Here is a 15,952-nt window from a genome sequence, read left to right as displayed (position 1 = left end):
TAGAACGTGGAAGTAATTTTAGCCCAAAAAAGGAAAAGAAAAGAAAAGGAAAAATATTTCAACTGAATCACACATATCGCCATGCAAAAGTACCTTTTGACTCAGTGGTGGGCCCAGACACTGCCAGGCTCAGTTTCGGCCATCTGTCATCGGAAGGAATTTTATGTCTCAGGCCACAAAGCATGCGGAAGATAGATGACTAACAGGCTGGTTATGATGGACACATCCAAGGTTTTCTCGTCATGATGCTTCGAAAGAATCTGATCGACGTTCGAGCGTGTTGTCGTTGTGAAGAAACCAGGTAGCTGGAGCCAGGCGCAGGTTCCTTGGGTTGCATTGACGGGCTTACCGAGTCCTAGTGATTCCGTTGGCTGCAGCCATTGAACGGCAGTGATTACGCTTCGACATAGCGCTTTCCTAGCCCAATGCACCGGGCCTCATGGGATTGCAATCCTGGTGTTGCAGGGACTACGGTGTGATTGACAAATTACCCTGCAATCTCGACGTCAGCCACCACGCGTCAGGATTGGCCGGGGAACAGACACTCGGGAGCTTATCGATGACGATCGCTCCACGATTCAAGGTTCAAAATGGGTCCCGTCCGTGCACTTTAGCCTTTGGAGTGGGCTATTCGTCTTTCCAGACAGCCGGAAGTATCTGGCAGGCCCTGTCAAGACTCAGCCGGCCTATTCCACACCAATTCACCATTGGTACCAACGTGACCCTCAGATCAACCAAGATGCGAAGTTTCACCGCTACACCCCCACGGTGGCACTCGGTGAATGAGAGTGGAGAGCTGACGGAAAGATCCGTGGACAGTGAGAAAGATGCCCGCCTGTTGCGGAAACCATTGACCAGAAAGTCACGAGAACCGAGCACAGGTGACTTGTAGTGTTCGTCATTCTGTCGAGTGTGTGGATCTTTAGCTTGTCGAGAGTCTCGTTTAAATACAACTCGCTCGTTGCCATCCCCTCCTCAATTCCCCCACTCTCAAGCACTGGCGGTTGACTTTCCATTCTTTGATGTCTCACCATGGGAATCCCACAGTATAATGAGACATCAGAAGATGCTCGTCCAGACATCACAGACCCAGAGCACTTGATTGCACGCTTTGGCCGTCTTCATGTCCTGGACGACCTCATCCGCTTAAGGGCAGCAGATCCAGTCCAGCTGCCCATCCTAGCCTATCCCAAGCCATCCAACGATGATGCCATCTCATATGAATACTTTACTGGGCAAGACCTGGACTGCATGGTAGACCAAACCGTGTCAACATTGATGGACTGTGGTTTTAGGCCGGTAAGTCCTCCACATATCTCTCACTTGAGTATAACCACAGCTCATGCAATCAGTAGCCCCGCAAGGATGGAGCTGTGGTCGCTCTTTTCACACTGTCTGATCTTAACATGGTGGTTACCTTCTTCGCGCTGAGCAGATTAGGGTACACGGTCATGATGCTCTCTCCACGGCTGTCAGCCGCGGCGTGCGTATCACTCCTGGACATGGTCGGCTGCGACACAATCCTCTATGGACAAACACCAAGCCTCCGTGCTACGATGGGTGAGATTCTCCGTCTGAAGGTAATCGCATGTCGCCCAATTACTCAAAGACCGTCTGTGGATGCCCCCCAAGAGACCGACGTCTTAGTCCTGCACCGAACCCGGAATCCAGAAATCCAAAAACAAAAGATCGCTTTGATCCTCCACTCCTCTGGATCCACCGGTCTACCAAAGCCTCTTTATCTGAGTCACAAAGCCATCATGACCCATCCAATGCGGGGTCCGGGGCTAACATCCTTCAACTCTCTACCGTGGTATCATCTACACGGCTTGTCAACGGCCCTACAGGCAATGTACATGAGGAGGACAGCGTATATGTGGGATGCATCGCTGCCCCTAACAGCATCGTCAGTCATTTCAGCGCTTGAGGCTGGTAAACCCGAATCTGTTCAGGGTGTCCCTTATCTTCTCCAACTTCTAGTCGATAGTCCCAGGGGACTGGATGCTCTGAGACAGTGTAAACTAGTGACATATGGTGGCGCGCCGTGCCCTGATGAGCTGGGTGATCGCCTCGTGGCGGAGGAAGTACACTTTGGCGGCTCGTTTGGTCTGTAAGTAGTGCTTGAGTCCCATCACGATGATACAGTTGCCTGACACACTTATAGAACGGAGGCTGGCCTGGTAGCAGATTCCCTCTCCCGCCCAGTAGGCGATCCTTTCTGGAATTATGTGAAGTTTTTCGACAATCTGCGCCCCTTTGTCTGGATGAAGCCCATCAGCGGAGATCTATATGAATGTGTGTACCTCGCTGGTCATCCAGCACTGACAGCGTCGAATTCGGATGAGCCCCCAGGGTCGTACCATTCCCGCGACGTTTTCACGCCACACCCTACCATTCCTGACCGATGGAAATACGTGACTCGATTAGATGATCGACTTACCCTTGTCAATGGGGAGAAGGTGTTGCCTCTGCCTATTGAGGGAGCCATAAAGCAAAGCCCATTGATCCAAGAGGCGGTTGTCACTGGGGTGGGCAAATCCGTCCCAGGTCTTTTGATCTTTCGGTCAGACGAGGCAACCAGCCTCTCTGACGAAGAGTACCTAGATCTTATCTGGCCTACCGTGGAGGATGCAAACTCCCGAGCTGAGAAGTTTTCCCAGATCTCCCGGGACATGATCGTGGTCTTACCTGTTGGTTCAGTCTGCCCTCGCACCGATAAGGGGTCCATGATCCGGGCACAAGTATATGCAAAATACGCTGATGTGATCGAGGAGGCATATACTAAGCTTGAACAAACCGCCGACGGTACCCTTGAGCTTGATCAAAGTAACACAGTGGCTCATCTCATGCGAATCTGTCGAGAGGAGCTTGGATTTCCCATCTCAAGCCCGGATTCTGACTTCTTCGCCGAGGGAGTCGATAGCCTAAAAGCAATTCATCTGCGTCGATTGATCCTCCGAGATTTCAAGATCACGGATAGCAAGACTATCGGGCAGAACATAGTGTTTGAAACGGGAAGCATCTCCCGCTTGGCAGAGCATATCCAAGCTGTGCAAACTGGTCAAGACACGGAGGTGGAAGACGAGGTATCATTGATGCCAGAGCTGATCGAAAAGTATTCAACGTTCCGCATGCACACGCCTAACCCGAACATCGTCTCAAGCAACAGGAGTGTAGTATGTCTTTCCAATGCCGTAGTCATTGTTCTTGTTCTAACATCACTCAGATCCTTACCGGTGCTACTGGGTCCATTGGCGCGCACACCCTTTTCAGACTTTTGAACGATGATACAGTGTCCGCCGTGTACTGCCTAACAAGAAGGGAGCAGCCGAAAGAAGAGATCCTGGATGCTCTCGCACAGAAAGGCTTGGAGGTGATGCCCTTCCGCACAAAGAAGATCGTCGCTCTCAAGAGCGCCCTGGACAAGTCTGATCTCGGCGTTGGCAAAGATATGCTGGCGGAGATGCAGCGATCAGTGTCACTAATCATCCACACAGCTTGGCCAGTCAATTTCAACCTACCTCTCGCCAACTTCAAGCCTCATATTCAAGGAGTATACAATCTCATCCAGTTTTCTCTCTCAGTACATCTTCCCGCCCCAGCTGTGGTATTGTTCTGCTCATCGATATCAACGGCTCTCGGTGCCCCAACGTCTGACATCAACGAGGCGCCTCTTGACGACCTGAATAGCGCACTTGAAATGGGTTACGGTCGCTCGAAGCTAGTTGGAGAGAAGATCGTAAGCAACGCTCGGAGATCGGGCGCACGAGCCTTCTCCTTGAGAATTGGTCAGGTCTCGGGACATTCAAAGAAAGGTCTTTGGAATGATTCTGAGGCCATACCACTGATGATCCGATCAGCATTAACCCTCAAGGCTCTTCCTCAGCTCGACACCACCTGCTCATGGCTCCCCGTAGACAAATTGGCATCCTCTATCCTCGAAATCGCCAAAGCTTGCTCGGTCAATACACTAGAAGATCCCCAGGGCAATGCGGCAACCAGCCAGCGTATTGATGACACTATATACAACCTGTCCAATCCCCGAACGTTTACCTGGTCCACTCTGCTAGATGCCCTGCGACGGAGTGGCTTTGACTTCAAGACGGTCTCCTTCGACAGTTGGTTACAAATGCTGCGCGACAGTGAGTCTCGAGGCGAAGAGATGGTCAATCCTGCCGTCAAGCTAGCAGATCATTACGAGGCCATGTACGGCGACGAAGCACCAGCACCAAAGACCTTTGTCACGGAGAAGGCCGAGCGAGACAGTACCACACTCCGGAACGGCCGTTTGAGGATTATCCAAGATGGGATCGTGAATAGGTATGCACAGGATTGGCTGCGGCGCTGGAAGACCACCTAGATCGCAGCGAGTGTTTGACGAGACGATGATAATGTAGTTTGAACCTTAATGTTGAGGCTGTTTATACTTGTTAGCATTTATTGCACATATATTGAATACAACACAATGATACTATTGTTTGATTATAGCTTGTGCTGAGCGGGGGACATGTTGTCCGACCTCAACACCGTCAAAGCCTCGATGAGGGAGACCCGTGAATGGCTTGCACAGAACCAAGAACCAATGATATTCAATCCGGGTGCCACCCGCGTGGCTGAAGTACAGGGTTTTGCCAGTAACTCAAGGCGTTCGGCTTATTGTTTCTGTGTATTTTGTTTGGTGATATGTTCAGTTCAACTGTCTATGCAACACAAAGTATCCAGAACGACACAAATTAATACATCTAAACAGAATCAAGAACGGTCTACGGGGGACGAGGAGCAGTTTAAACGAGTGGATAGAGCAAGACATATGTCAAGCGTCAATTGAATTGAATGGAAACAGAAAAATGTGGGTATTTGTAGAAAGCCCCCCCCCCGGTCTACTGGATATGTCGCTTCAAAGAAAATGGTAGACCAAACAAAAAGTGGAAACATCTGCCGACTTAGAAATACATTGTTTAGACCAACATAGCCATGAAAACACCACAAACAATACCGGCCATGCCTGAGATGCCTACGGGCTTGCTCGCACCCGCAGTGAAGACAGGACTTTCGGGATTAGTCCCGGTCGACGCGCCTGCATTGGTCTCCGTCGGAGCGCTAGCCTCCTGGGTTGCGGTGCGACTCGCGGAAGCTGTGGTGGAAGTAAAGCTAGAAGACGATGCAACACGGCTCGAGGAGTGGATGGTCCATGAAGAGTGGGAAGGGCTGCGGATGGGGGCAACGCTCGTGGGTGCCGGTTCAGGGGCCTGTCTCGACTCGGTGGCACCAACTGGGCTAGCTCCCTCTGGGGTACCCTCCTCGGTAGGGGCTGCGGTCGACGCAGCCGGGGGAACGGTGCCAGGCTCGATGTTGGTTGCAGAGGGTGGTGATTGTTCTGGCTGTTGGGCACTTGGGGTCGGTGCACTAGATTCACCAGCCGTCTCCTCGGCAGGAGTTTCGGGGGAAACATCGGTGGGAACGGGAGTACCGCCGTTCACGGTAGTTCCAGGCTGCGAAGCGACAGGTTCCTGGGCCGTTGGCGTAGCAGCAGCGGGAGGAGCCGCCGACTCGACCGTGGAGCTTGCCGGAGAGACGTCGGTCTCTCCGGCGCTGAGAGTTTGGATAGAACCCTTCTGAGTAGTGGCTCCGCAGATGGTCGTGGTTTCTGTCACATAGATGGTGGTTTCCGAAACAGCATCAGCACCCTCATCGCTGTCATCTGACGAAGGGTTCGCTGGGGCAGCGGTGGTCTGAGCCGAAGGAGCTGGGGCAGCGGTGGTCTCGGCACCGGCAACGCTGGTCTGCGGGTTGGCAGGTTCGGGAACTGCGCTTGAAGTGGCGGGTGCCTCGGCAGATGCCGTCTCTGGAGCAGGAGCGGTAGTGGAGGTGACAGATGAAACGCTGTCAATTGTCTTGGACGCAACAGCAGTGGCGGTCTCCGCTTGCGAAACAACGGATGCGGTCGCATGGCCAGTGCCAGTCTGGAACAGCTTGATGTAGTTGATTTCCCAGTAAGCTTCCTTGAAAGCGGCAGGGTTTTGGGCCACATAGTTGACACAGCTCTGGATAGGGTTGCTGGGGTCGCTGACTGGGCAACCGGAGTCACCGAACACGCCACCAGCCCAATCTCCACAGAAGGTAGTATCAAGGATGAATTTCTGCGACTTGAAGCGCGCGCCAAAGTCGCACGTCCCCTGCAAGTGAGCCATCGGTGCGCCAAAGGCCGTCGTGTCGGGGTTACCCTCGGTAATCGACTTGGGAATTTCACTGCGCGCGAAATACCAAATCTTAACAAAACTCGAAGTCCATTCCATAGCATAGACACCACCTTTCTTCTCGTTGAAAGGGGTGCCCGAGGTGCCAGTCTTGCCCTCGACCACACAGCCGACGGTCCCCGATGCTTCGCCACACTCGTTGGATGTCATTGTACCGGTCATATCGTTTTCGTTGGACAAGGCGCACGAACCGCTCGTATGCAGGACAATCTTGTTGGCTTCATGCTTGTTGACACCCTCAATGATATCGATTTCACCATCATAGGGCCAGTTAGGTCCCACCGACCAGAAAGCGGGCCACGTACCGCAGGCGCTACCCGGCATGTGCTGGAGGTCGATGATGTACAAACCCTCATCATAGTACTCTTTGCTCTCAATACGGACCGACTCTCGACCCGGCCCGTTCGGGCTGAGCTCGGTCTCGTAGTCAACGCCCATGTAGAAACTACCACTTTCGGTTACCTTGATGAGACCCGAGCTCTCTGCGTAGCTCTGGTTGGTATAGGTGACGAATCCATTGGTTGGGTCGGCACCGCTGAAGACGTTGAAATGGTCCAGAAACTTCTCTCCCTGCCAGGCTTCAATCAGCTGATAACGGCTACCAGAGCCGTCTGCGATCGTCGGAGTGATCAAAGAAAGAGCAATGGACCCTACGGTCCACACGAAGGATGAGGACATCCTGGTTTTGTGAACTAGTCAAGCGACCAGGCAAAGGAAGGAAGATAGAGAAGTTCGAAGATAACAAAAGGAAAAGACCAGGAGATCTCAGATCTGATCAAATCCTGGAAGGGCTATAGAGATTGTTACGAAAAGGAATGGAAATCCAACCGTCAAGGCTGGCAAAATTGGTAAGAAAAGAAAAGACTGTAAAAATGCAGACGCCAGTCCGCACCAACAAGATGATTTAGAAAAGAATGTAAGTTGTTTAGATTTTAAAAACGAAAAAGGAAAGGGAAGAACAAAACACAGGAGAGAACACAAAATCTAAAACTATAAGAGCGCAGGGGACATCCGATATAATAACAAACGGAAAATCCCCAGTGGACCCTCCATCAAGGCCGGTAGCCCGTATTTTGTGCAGGCCCCTGGACAACCTTACCAGAACCTTTACCAGAATGGTCATCGTGGAGAATTGGCAACCACCTATGACGGTGGCTAGATCCATACAGCAGGCGCCGTTGGGCCCACGACTCACCAGGCGGCTGTTCATGCCTTGTCGCGCCACAGGGGTCAGAGCGAATCAGTGTTCATACTAGGCTGCAGACAAAAATGTGTAGCTTGTCATAAATTCCGATGGGGCGCGCGCCTCCATTCTTCACTCAAGCATGCTAGTGGGCCGGCCACAAAGTTACATCACCAAGGACCTGTAGGGAAGAGCGGTCGGCGATTCTGAAACGTGAACATCTCCTGAGCGGGGAGAGTATGAAACACAGGAGGCGCCTATCTTTGGGGCTCAAGAGACACGGCTGTTTCTGCTGAAATGGCACAGTACCCATCGCAGTGAATTTGTCATTAGCTTCATCGTTCTGTGTCTGAGCAATGTTGTGTTGGTAAGGAACAGTGAGATGGGTTGTTGTTCATTCCCAGCGTGGTGGTGCCTGGCAACAATCCATTTTCGAGGCACGCAGAGGCTTCCCGAGCGACGGTCGGATCAACCACTGACAGCTGCGGAAGAGCCAGCCGATCTGAGGGGCATGTCCAAACCTCATAGGCGGACGAGATTTTGCAACGGACGGGCTCCAATTTAGTGCCTGAATTTCTCGCGTCGGCTATGTGGACTGGACCAAGTTCTAGACACGCGGTGGAGCAAGCGTGGCAACGGCGTAGTTGCTCCGTGTGGACTAGGCTGATAAGGAGGATGGGTCGTCGACCGATAGATCATCAATTGGGTGGTCAATACGGAGTTCATTGCACAGCGAAAGCCAGCGAGAGAAAGAAAGGAGGAGGATTTCTTTGTGCGAGACAGGAATGTCATCTGACTGGCTGTGCCTTTGCAAACAAACAGCAAACAAACACAGTACGGCCGACGAGATCGTCCACTTCGGCAGCTTCCATCTGTTCTTTTTCCATTTTTAACTCCGACCTTTGACTAATGAAATGCTCTTTGTGATGTTTCCGTACAACCCGAATGCATGGATTAATCTTTCATAATTTCCCGAATGATCTGCTATATTTAATTGATACAATCTAACCGTCAGACTAGCTATGAATCTCCCCTATTTTTATCTCTCTATCTATCTATCTCTCTAGAGTCCGGCAACGTTGATATTAGGATCAGGAACTTCCCGTCTGGTCCCACGGATCCTTCCGTCTTTTCTCCGAATCATAGACTTTGGTGGCGGAAAACTACTGAGCATTCTTCCATCCGCTTATTTTAATTCCCTCCATACCAACAAAGGGGGACGACGACCCGTCATACCGAGCGGATGTGATCCAACCTCGCATATGCCATATCAAGCAATGAGCAGAGGCACAGCAGTATGATTGGTAGGATTATCACATCGTCTGCGAGGAGGGCTGTGAGACTCCGAGGATCTCGACTCCACATGGATGCCGTCCTTGCCCTCTCACCAACCCGAATCTCTATATTCATTAAGTAACATAGTAAGACCATTAACGACAAGATCATCCTTCCATTCCTCCACTTTGGGCTGAGACCATCATCGGCTTTGTCATAAAATCTGAATTTCACCGTGGAACTTGTCCTACGAAATCCTGCCAGTCGTCTTGATATTCTGGATTAGCCGAATATGTCCGATTTAGGCAAATGTCTACACGCTACATACTCCCAGCTAGTCGGAGCCCATAGCTGCTCAGCGGACCACATAAATCTGCCCGAAATAGAAATCGTCTGCTATACATGAAACAAACTATTGATATGCCTCGTGGCTCGCCGAGCTAAATTAATAAAAACGGCTCCTTATTAGATATCACTTCCTCTGTGGATAGCGAATTAAACTTAAGGATGTCTTGGTTTAACGCCCCGTTGTTTTTATTTAGATGTACAAGTTACTTTGTGGAGATATCGAGTGAGGTAGGACGGCCACCTCCAGATGCAAAATTAAGCTGCCGTGCGAGAGGTTGACTTTTCTTTGTATAGAGAGAGTCCTACGCCATATCCGGCTTCTTAATGTCAATCACTCAATTCCTCGTGTCACTCGATCTGCTGTCAATCACTTCAGAAATCCTCCGTTCACTCATATCAGATTGAGATCGCTAGATAATCCGCCAATGACAACCCAGGAGATCAATTTTATAGTATCATCACAGCTTTGCAGCCCGCACCCTCCTGCCTGTATCAATTTTATTCCACCACGGGTAGTTCGGTGGCGCGTGTTCCAACGTTGCCGTGAAGTTGGGCCTTCGCTTCTCTAGAAAAGACTTGGCCCCTTCTTGCATGTCCCTGGAATGCGTTAGGATGCACTTAATGACTGCTCTCAAGGAGCCATAGATATCCCACTAATTCAGAAACAAATACATACCTCCCACCAAACATATGATAGATCACCGTCGAATCAACAATATGAGCTCCCTCGACGGTCCCGGGATTGCGCCACATCAACGCATGATTCAAATGCCACGCTAGTAGACTAACATTCTCCGCAATCTCAGTCGCCAACTCCAGCGCACGAGAGAGCACCTGCGCACCATTGGGTCGAGTCTCTGCAAACAGCGACCCGAAATGCGGCGATGTGGGCGGCAGGACATGGCCGGTGGTCAGCAAGTACATTGCGTGCGAGTATCCAATCAGACGGGGGAGGAAGAAAGATGAACTGGATTCCAGAGTTAGTCCGCGACGGGCGAAGACGAACCCGTACTTGGCCTGCTCGCATGCTATACGGATCGCGCAGGGTAGCGTTATGGCGATGCCTATGCCGACGGCGGAGCCTTGGAGGGCGGCGATGGTGGGCTTGCGGCATCGGTAGATGGCGAGGGCCATGCGACCGCCACTAGATGCTTAGCATGTCTGTATCGTGTTTTGTGTTTCGATACTTACGGGTCGCGAAAGTCGAGTGGTCGCTCCTTGGCCGGTTTGAACGGTTCCTTCAGGTCGGCACCGGCGCAGAAGATCTTCCCTGTTGCCGTCAACACGACGACCTTGACTCGCTCGTCCACGTCAAACAGTGGGTACAGCTTCTCGAAGGCATCCATAAGATGTGTGGAAAATGCATTGTTCTTGTCCGGTCGGTTCAGTGTCACCACCACTACTGGTGTTGCTACTGGGACACCCTCCGGATGATGCGAGACCTTGACATCAGTGAGGGGGAGTGTCTCGTATGACTTGGGAATATTAAGAGGCGGAGCTGGTATCATTCTGGGAGTTGAATGTTTCACTGCTTCTCCTTTGCAAATGATTATAAGATTACTATCTGGTTCAATCGTGAGTATGACGTACATCTTCTCTCCCCGCTTAACTTCACCTCCGATACACATACCAAACTATATAGAAAGTAAATATTCAGATATACACAACTACAACTTCGAAAACATGCTCTCCTTCTCCGCCCGAACATCCAACTCCTGCGTCCACGTACTCCTCGGCTGCGTATACAAGAACCAATAAATCTCCGCCAAATCTCGAGGTTGCATAACATACCGATGCATCTCCTGCAGCTTCTCTGATTCACCCTCCCTCTCCCACTTCTTCCGCAACCACCCCCCAATAATATCACTCTGGACGGGCCCATCGACAATCAGATGCGCCGCATGAATACCCTTACTCTGAAACTCCCTAGTAATAGTCTGCGACAAGGCGCGAAGACCAAACTTCCCCGGCGAGAAGCTACTCAACCCGGGACTCCCGCGAATGGACCCAGTCGCACCGGTGAAGATAACAGTGCCCTCCCCGGCGGCCAACATATCAGGGAGGACACACTTGGCGGCAAAAAAGGCACCGAACATATTGATGCGGGTAAAATTCTCGAATTCCTCCGAGGACGTCTCGAGGATAGTCCGGGGACGAATGCGTCTCGACCCGGCGTTGTAGATTAGCACATGGACGGGGCCGAGATCTTCCTTGATGGAAGCGAAGGTCTTGATCACGCTAGATTCATCCCGGACGTCGGTAACGTAGTATTTTGCCGAGCCGGGGTAGGACTCGTTGATTGAGTCTTGGATTTTTTGAAGTTTATCTTCTGTGCGGGCAATCAGCGCTACGCTGAAGCCTTTTGAGGCGAAGTGGCGCGAGACTGCTTCGCCGATGCCTGGGCCGACGCCTACTACGGCCAGTACGCGGTTGTTCTTTGGGTTGTGGGACATGGTGGGTTTGTGTTATGGTTGGTTTCTGGGGGATTGTGGGGTGCGGGGATGGTCGTTGATATATATACATTTACTTTGGAGGTTAATTGTTGGATTATATGATTGTGATCGGCTCCGACGAGCCGAGGCTGGTGATTAGTAAATCGTTACTGCAACACCCCATCTTCATGGAAGTTAAAAATATCAATCATTAACGAAGATGGCTAGATTGTTTTCTTGTCAGTTGTTAGGATTACATTTCCCAATATCTTTTGCGCACGAAACGAAATATATTGTGGGGGCATCTTTAATATATATTTTTCATGTGACCTATGTTGAACTTTGAACTACCTATACATATACCCGTTTCTGTCATAAGAGAAAAATAAACAAAGGAGAGGAAAAGAAGTAAAATGGAATAGAAGAAGAAAGACAGTCAACCTCTCTCAACGTCAACTAAGCATGTGGATGACTTCCAGGAGGACCTCCCCGGAACCCAGCACACTTGGGATCAGACAGTGGAGTTTTTCACCGTCACATTTACAGTCGCAAGCCGGATCAATCGCATATTCACTCACTGAGTGCCAACATTGCTTCCTGGAGAAATAGTCAGTATCTTCCCACTGCATACATGTTAACCAAGTGAAAGGGAAACTTACGTCAGCTCACAACCACCCTCAGAAGTGAAGGGTTTCCCGCGATCCTTGAGCCACTCGCTATAGGGCTCTCCAAGATAGTCACAGAACACCTCGCAGGGATCATTGCCGGCATGGCAATTTTTCTGTTCATTGGGTTGGGTCTCGTTCGGCATTAAGAATCCAGACCCAGGCTCGGACACGTATTGGGGGCCACCAGGGGCGTTCGAGTTGTCAGGGCCCCATCGGGGATCCAATCCGTTATCCTTCCAATCCCACTTTTCGTTGAACCAATTGTTGGTCCAGAACCAGGCGTAGTTATCCGCTGATTAGTCAAGGTTAGTGTGGAATCATCACGATATTCAGATTTGTGGGTTAACGCACCATTATACTTAACGCCGACGCTTGGGAGACTCCCCCGGTACCATGCAAGAACGGTTGACCATGGAACGATGACCCAAGAAGATCTATGTGAGTCCATTCATGGGCCAGCGTGTACTCGTAGCTAACCAGGTCAGGTAAGCTTTTAGCAGACCTCTTCTCGCCATTTGTTATATCATTCAGGTACTTCTGGCGAAAGAAATCATTACAGAAGTGTATTTCCCATCCTGTATCAGTATTTTCAGTTATGGTTCCAGGCCAGCAAGGTAAAGGTATGGAGGCATGACGACTCACTGTGCCTATTTCTTGCATTGAACGTTACCCTATTCAGAGTCAGTAAGTATAGATTGTCATAGTAAGGAGATCGTATACATACAGTCCCGGTTCGGTATAGCAACGAGAATTGAACCCAGACGGGCAGCGATAGGTAACCTGATTGTCCCGCTTCTTATTATCTTTGCCGACCTTGCCTAGGCGAGGGAACATATTGACTTGAGTCATGACGTCTAAATCATGCACCGGAATTAGTGCATAGTCTTCTCATTTTCCCGGTGGCAACGGCTTACTATGAACTTGGAGGTAGTCAGCCCGATGCTTCTCGGACTATTGATCGGATGAACTGAGTTAGCAAACAAGAAACTGTTGATGGGCATAAACATTCTGCCTGAAGCCGGCACTTACAGCCCACCCTTCCGCTCCCGCGGGATCTGCGACGAAGAAACGCTGCCATCCTGGCGTGTCCATGGGCTTGGTAGTTCTCTTGGTCAACTCTAGCATCATCCGAGTAGACTCAACCAATATATCAAAGCGTTTACCACCACATTCAGTGAGAGCGGTCTTCCAGTAGATGCCTTGATATGCATTTTCAATGTCGGTTATGTTTCTGGGACTTGGCACCTTGTGAGTTGCGAGGCATAAGGACGCAAACAAAGCAAAAAGCGAGATTTGAAGCATTCTGCACATGAGGTTGCTCGCCATCATACACCTATTGTTAAGTATAACATCCACAAGATCAGCATTAATCAGGACCAGACCATGGGGAACGCATCGTTATAAGAGTATTTCAAAATGAACCGTTCTCTCGGCGCTTAAGCCATGCATGGTAATGTGGAAAATGAAGGATCAAGGCGTCTATTGTCATTGGCACACACAATATCGAAATAGGGTCACCGGGCGTCAGAAAACGTCTCTAATGGAAGACATTGTTTCGGTGCGATTGCCCTGATAAATTTTAAACTCCCACCTCGCCCGTAATTGCAATACATGATGGCTCGCGTAGTGGAATAGGCCAATGTGTTCCGTCTCGACTCTAGACTTGCAGTAAGCACCTGAGGGAATCTTAAGTGGAACGTCTACCACGAACAGAGAGAAACAGTGATAAGAGTGTACTGACTTCTAGATACCATAGAAGGAGGTGTGTCCTAGCAATTCTGGGTCGGGCAATCGTCTTGGCTTCTGAAGGGCTGTTTATGCCACCTCATTGGATGCCTCTCTCTTTCTCCTTGGTCGAGAAACAAAGACTTGAGCAACAACCTCGTTTCAAAAAGTTTCCAGCTTCTATTCTTAGCCAGGTACATTGAGTATTATAGTATGCCAGTACATGGTAGCACTGATTAATTAATTTAATCTCTTGGTTTGTTATGTCCGGTGAAATAACGAGCCCTACAGCAGTCCACCAGCCGCCTGACTCCAATATGACCACCCGACTTCAAAGTCAGCGCTTAAACAAAAAGAATCCAATCTGGGATCTCCTTTCAATCTACTGCTCTTGAAGCTGGTAATCACTTTACCTAACAATCAGTTTGATTTCCTATCTGCTGGGTTTCATCGAAGTATTTGTCAATCAGAGGCAGTGCAAGGCACGCGGCACCTTAGGCTATACTGTGCACTACTTAGTAGGTTTTAGAGAGGTATCTCGTGGGTAATATTGGTCTTGTGGTAAAAAGGACTTTGTATCACCTGACCCCTGGATTAGGTGCCTTATACCATCCACTGTTTGTTAATGTTACTTGTTTTCCCTGAACAATTACTAGTAATATCAACATCTGTACCTACCAAGTCTTACTGGCCTACTTTACAGGATTGACCCTACCCGATCAGCAGGCACCAAATTAGCTAATATGGCTACATCAAATCAATTCTCGCATGGTGTTATTGACCTCTGTTGGTCTGGAGCGTCATTTGAGCTTGTAACCCCTCAAAGAGCTGTTTGCTCTTTTGGAGTAACACGTAAAGTTAGAGCCCCCACCTCGGTAGTTGGAAATATGAATACGATTTGACTTCTTCACTTGGATTGAATCATTTGACCATGCCATATGGGTAGAATAGGCAGCACTGGGCGATCTTGCCCTAAATTCCTTAGATCGATTAGCTCTATGGAGTGGGTACAGACTATACTCAGATCCATGGATGCCATTTACCCTCACGATTCGCAAACATGGAGGTTCATGTTTCAGTAGTTTGCAACTTAGTACTTACACCGGCATACCCTATGCGGTCTGGTATCTTGGCATATCACGAATCATGAACCCCCCAAGCGATGAGATACAAGTCATGCTACCAAACTCCGAGAGAATGGTTAAGATTCTATCGAACATCGAATCAAACTAGAGTACTGGCTCCTCCTCCAACCTCAAAAGGAACCCAGCCCCCATCTGGACCGCAATAATCGCAGCAAATAGGTCATCTGACCAGGAATTCAACCTCTCATTCTGCAGTGGATATCCCCACCATCACCGCCACGTATCTGATCTATGAATCGCATTAACCGTGAGTACGACTAGCGTGGAGTTCTTCAAGCGCGATGCATCGGTAAATCGCCTGGCCGCGTCATAGGGTGGATTAGGGCTGTGGGGTAAGGCTGACTAGAAGCTCCGCTGACTTAGCAAGATCGCCACCATTGCTCCATCACGATGGGGACCAGCATCGTAACTCTAGGGAGGTTCTATTGCTCGGCGTCGTGCTTGTTGGCTATAAAAGGTGCTTGCTGCACCCTGCACTGGAAGGTAGATAACTCTATCAAACCTACTTTCCTCTGTCTACCTCTCCAATCCACCACAATCACAAATATACCCAACTGAAATAATGGGTCTCTTTCACCACCACCACGACAAGCACAACAACGGCCCTCAGGGTGGCCCCGGCGGCCCCGGCGGTCCTCAAGGAGGTGGCCCTGGTGGTCCTGGTGGCCATGAAGGCGGACATGGCGGTCCTGGCGGTCCCGGTGGTCACCAAGGAGGCGGTCCTGGCGGCCCTGGCGGTCATCAAGGAGGTGGCTCCGGCGGTCCTGGTGGTCATCAGGGTGGTGGTCCCGGTGGTCCTGGCGGTCACCAAGGTGGAGGTCCTGGCGGCCCAGGCGGCGTAAGTCAACACCCTGGACTTGAGTTCTCCTAAGCTAATTCCTGGTATCATTCACAGCCCGGCGGCAGGTGGTAAGCGAAT

At 50.3% G+C, this 15,952-nt stretch overlaps 7 protein-coding genes across 7 annotated transcripts; 3 read left to right on the top strand and 4 right to left on the bottom strand.

Moving 5' to 3' along the window:
- Positions 1–282: 282 nt before the first annotated feature.
- On the top strand, positions 283–4,830 carry BDV37DRAFT_115100 (uncharacterized protein). Its single transcript, XM_032078452.1, has 4 exons — positions 283–1,299; positions 1,356–2,110; positions 2,165–3,176; positions 3,227–4,830. The coding sequence occupies exons 1-4, from the start codon at positions 1,033–1,035 to the stop codon at positions 4,358–4,360; spliced, it is 3,168 nt and encodes a 1,055-aa protein (XP_031941622.1). The 5' UTR covers positions 283–1,032; the 3' UTR covers positions 4,361–4,830.
- BDV37DRAFT_247637 (uncharacterized protein) lies at positions 4,172–4,830 on the top strand (the record flags this gene model as incomplete). The annotated part of the gene is made up of 1 exon (XM_032081892.1): positions 4,172–4,830. The coding sequence occupies exon 1, from the start codon at positions 4,508–4,510 to the stop codon at positions 4,826–4,828; it is 321 nt and encodes a 106-aa protein (XP_031941623.1). The 5' UTR covers positions 4,172–4,507.
- Positions 4,831–4,873: 43 nt separating this feature from the next.
- On the bottom strand, positions 4,874–7,059 carry eng2 (putative GPI anchored endo-1,3(4)-beta-glucanase). The gene has a single exon (XM_032078451.1). It carries the CDS (start codon positions 6,933–6,935, stop codon positions 4,959–4,961), a length of 1,977 nt encoding a protein of 658 aa, XP_031941621.1. The 5' UTR covers positions 6,936–7,059; the 3' UTR covers positions 4,874–4,958.
- Positions 7,060–9,521: 2,462 nt separating this feature from the next.
- On the bottom strand, positions 9,522–10,571 carry BDV37DRAFT_271409 (ClpP/crotonase-like domain-containing protein; the record flags this gene model as incomplete). Its single annotated transcript, XM_032084713.1, has 3 exons — positions 9,522–9,660; positions 9,740–10,207; positions 10,255–10,571. 3 exons carry the CDS (start codon positions 10,569–10,571, stop codon positions 9,522–9,524), a joined length of 924 nt encoding a protein of 307 aa, XP_031941620.1.
- On the bottom strand, positions 10,351–11,562 carry BDV37DRAFT_247634 (SDR family oxidoreductase). The gene has a single exon (XM_032081891.1). It carries the CDS (start codon positions 11,514–11,516, stop codon positions 10,731–10,733), a length of 786 nt encoding a protein of 261 aa, XP_031941619.1. The 5' UTR covers positions 11,517–11,562; the 3' UTR covers positions 10,351–10,730.
- A 385-nt stretch (positions 11,563–11,947) lies between these two features.
- BDV37DRAFT_282848 (uncharacterized protein) lies at positions 11,948–13,465 on the bottom strand (the record flags this gene model as incomplete). The annotated part of the gene is made up of 7 exons (XM_032087142.1): positions 11,948–12,092; positions 12,155–12,455; positions 12,523–12,738; positions 12,806–12,834; positions 12,888–13,017; positions 13,078–13,114; positions 13,193–13,465. The coding sequence occupies 7 exons, from the start codon at positions 13,463–13,465 to the stop codon at positions 11,948–11,950; spliced, it is 1,131 nt and encodes a 376-aa protein (XP_031941618.1).
- A 2,130-nt stretch (positions 13,466–15,595) lies between these two features.
- Positions 15,596–15,946, top strand: BDV37DRAFT_282847 (uncharacterized protein; the record flags this gene model as incomplete). Its single annotated transcript, XM_032087141.1, has 2 exons — positions 15,596–15,871; positions 15,929–15,946. 2 exons carry the CDS (start codon positions 15,596–15,598, stop codon positions 15,944–15,946), a joined length of 294 nt encoding a protein of 97 aa, XP_031941617.1.
- Between the last annotated feature and the right edge of the window lie 6 nt (positions 15,947–15,952).

This window comes from Aspergillus pseudonomiae (assembly GCF_009193645.1).
Source record: "Aspergillus pseudonomiae strain CBS 119388 unplaced genomic scaffold BDV37scaffold_31, whole genome shotgun sequence".
Lineage (NCBI taxonomy): Eukaryota > Fungi > Ascomycota > Eurotiomycetes > Eurotiales > Aspergillaceae > Aspergillus > Aspergillus pseudonomiae.
This window is presented reverse-complemented; position numbering and strand designations above follow the sequence as displayed.

Bases quoted from the DNA above. Each gene is read 5' to 3' on its own strand.
- BDV37DRAFT_115100 (XM_032078452.1), top strand. From the start codon at position 1,033: ATGGGAATCCCACAGTATAATGAGACATCAGAAGATGCTCGTCCAGAC. The intron at 1,300-1,355 runs GTAAGTCCTCCA...TGCAATCAGTAG, and splicing joins TGGACTGTGGTTTTAGGCCG to CCCCGCAAGGATGGAGCTGT. The intron at 3,177-3,226 runs GTATGTCTTTCC...AACATCACTCAG, and splicing joins TCTCAAGCAACAGGAGTGTA to ATCCTTACCGGTGCTACTGG.
- eng2 (XM_032078451.1), bottom strand. From the start codon at position 6,935: ATGTCCTCATCCTTCGTGTGGACCGTAGGGTCCATTGCTCTTTCTTTG.
- BDV37DRAFT_247634 (XM_032081891.1), bottom strand. From the start codon at position 11,516: ATGTCCCACAACCCAAAGAACAACCGCGTACTGGCCGTAGTAGGCGTC.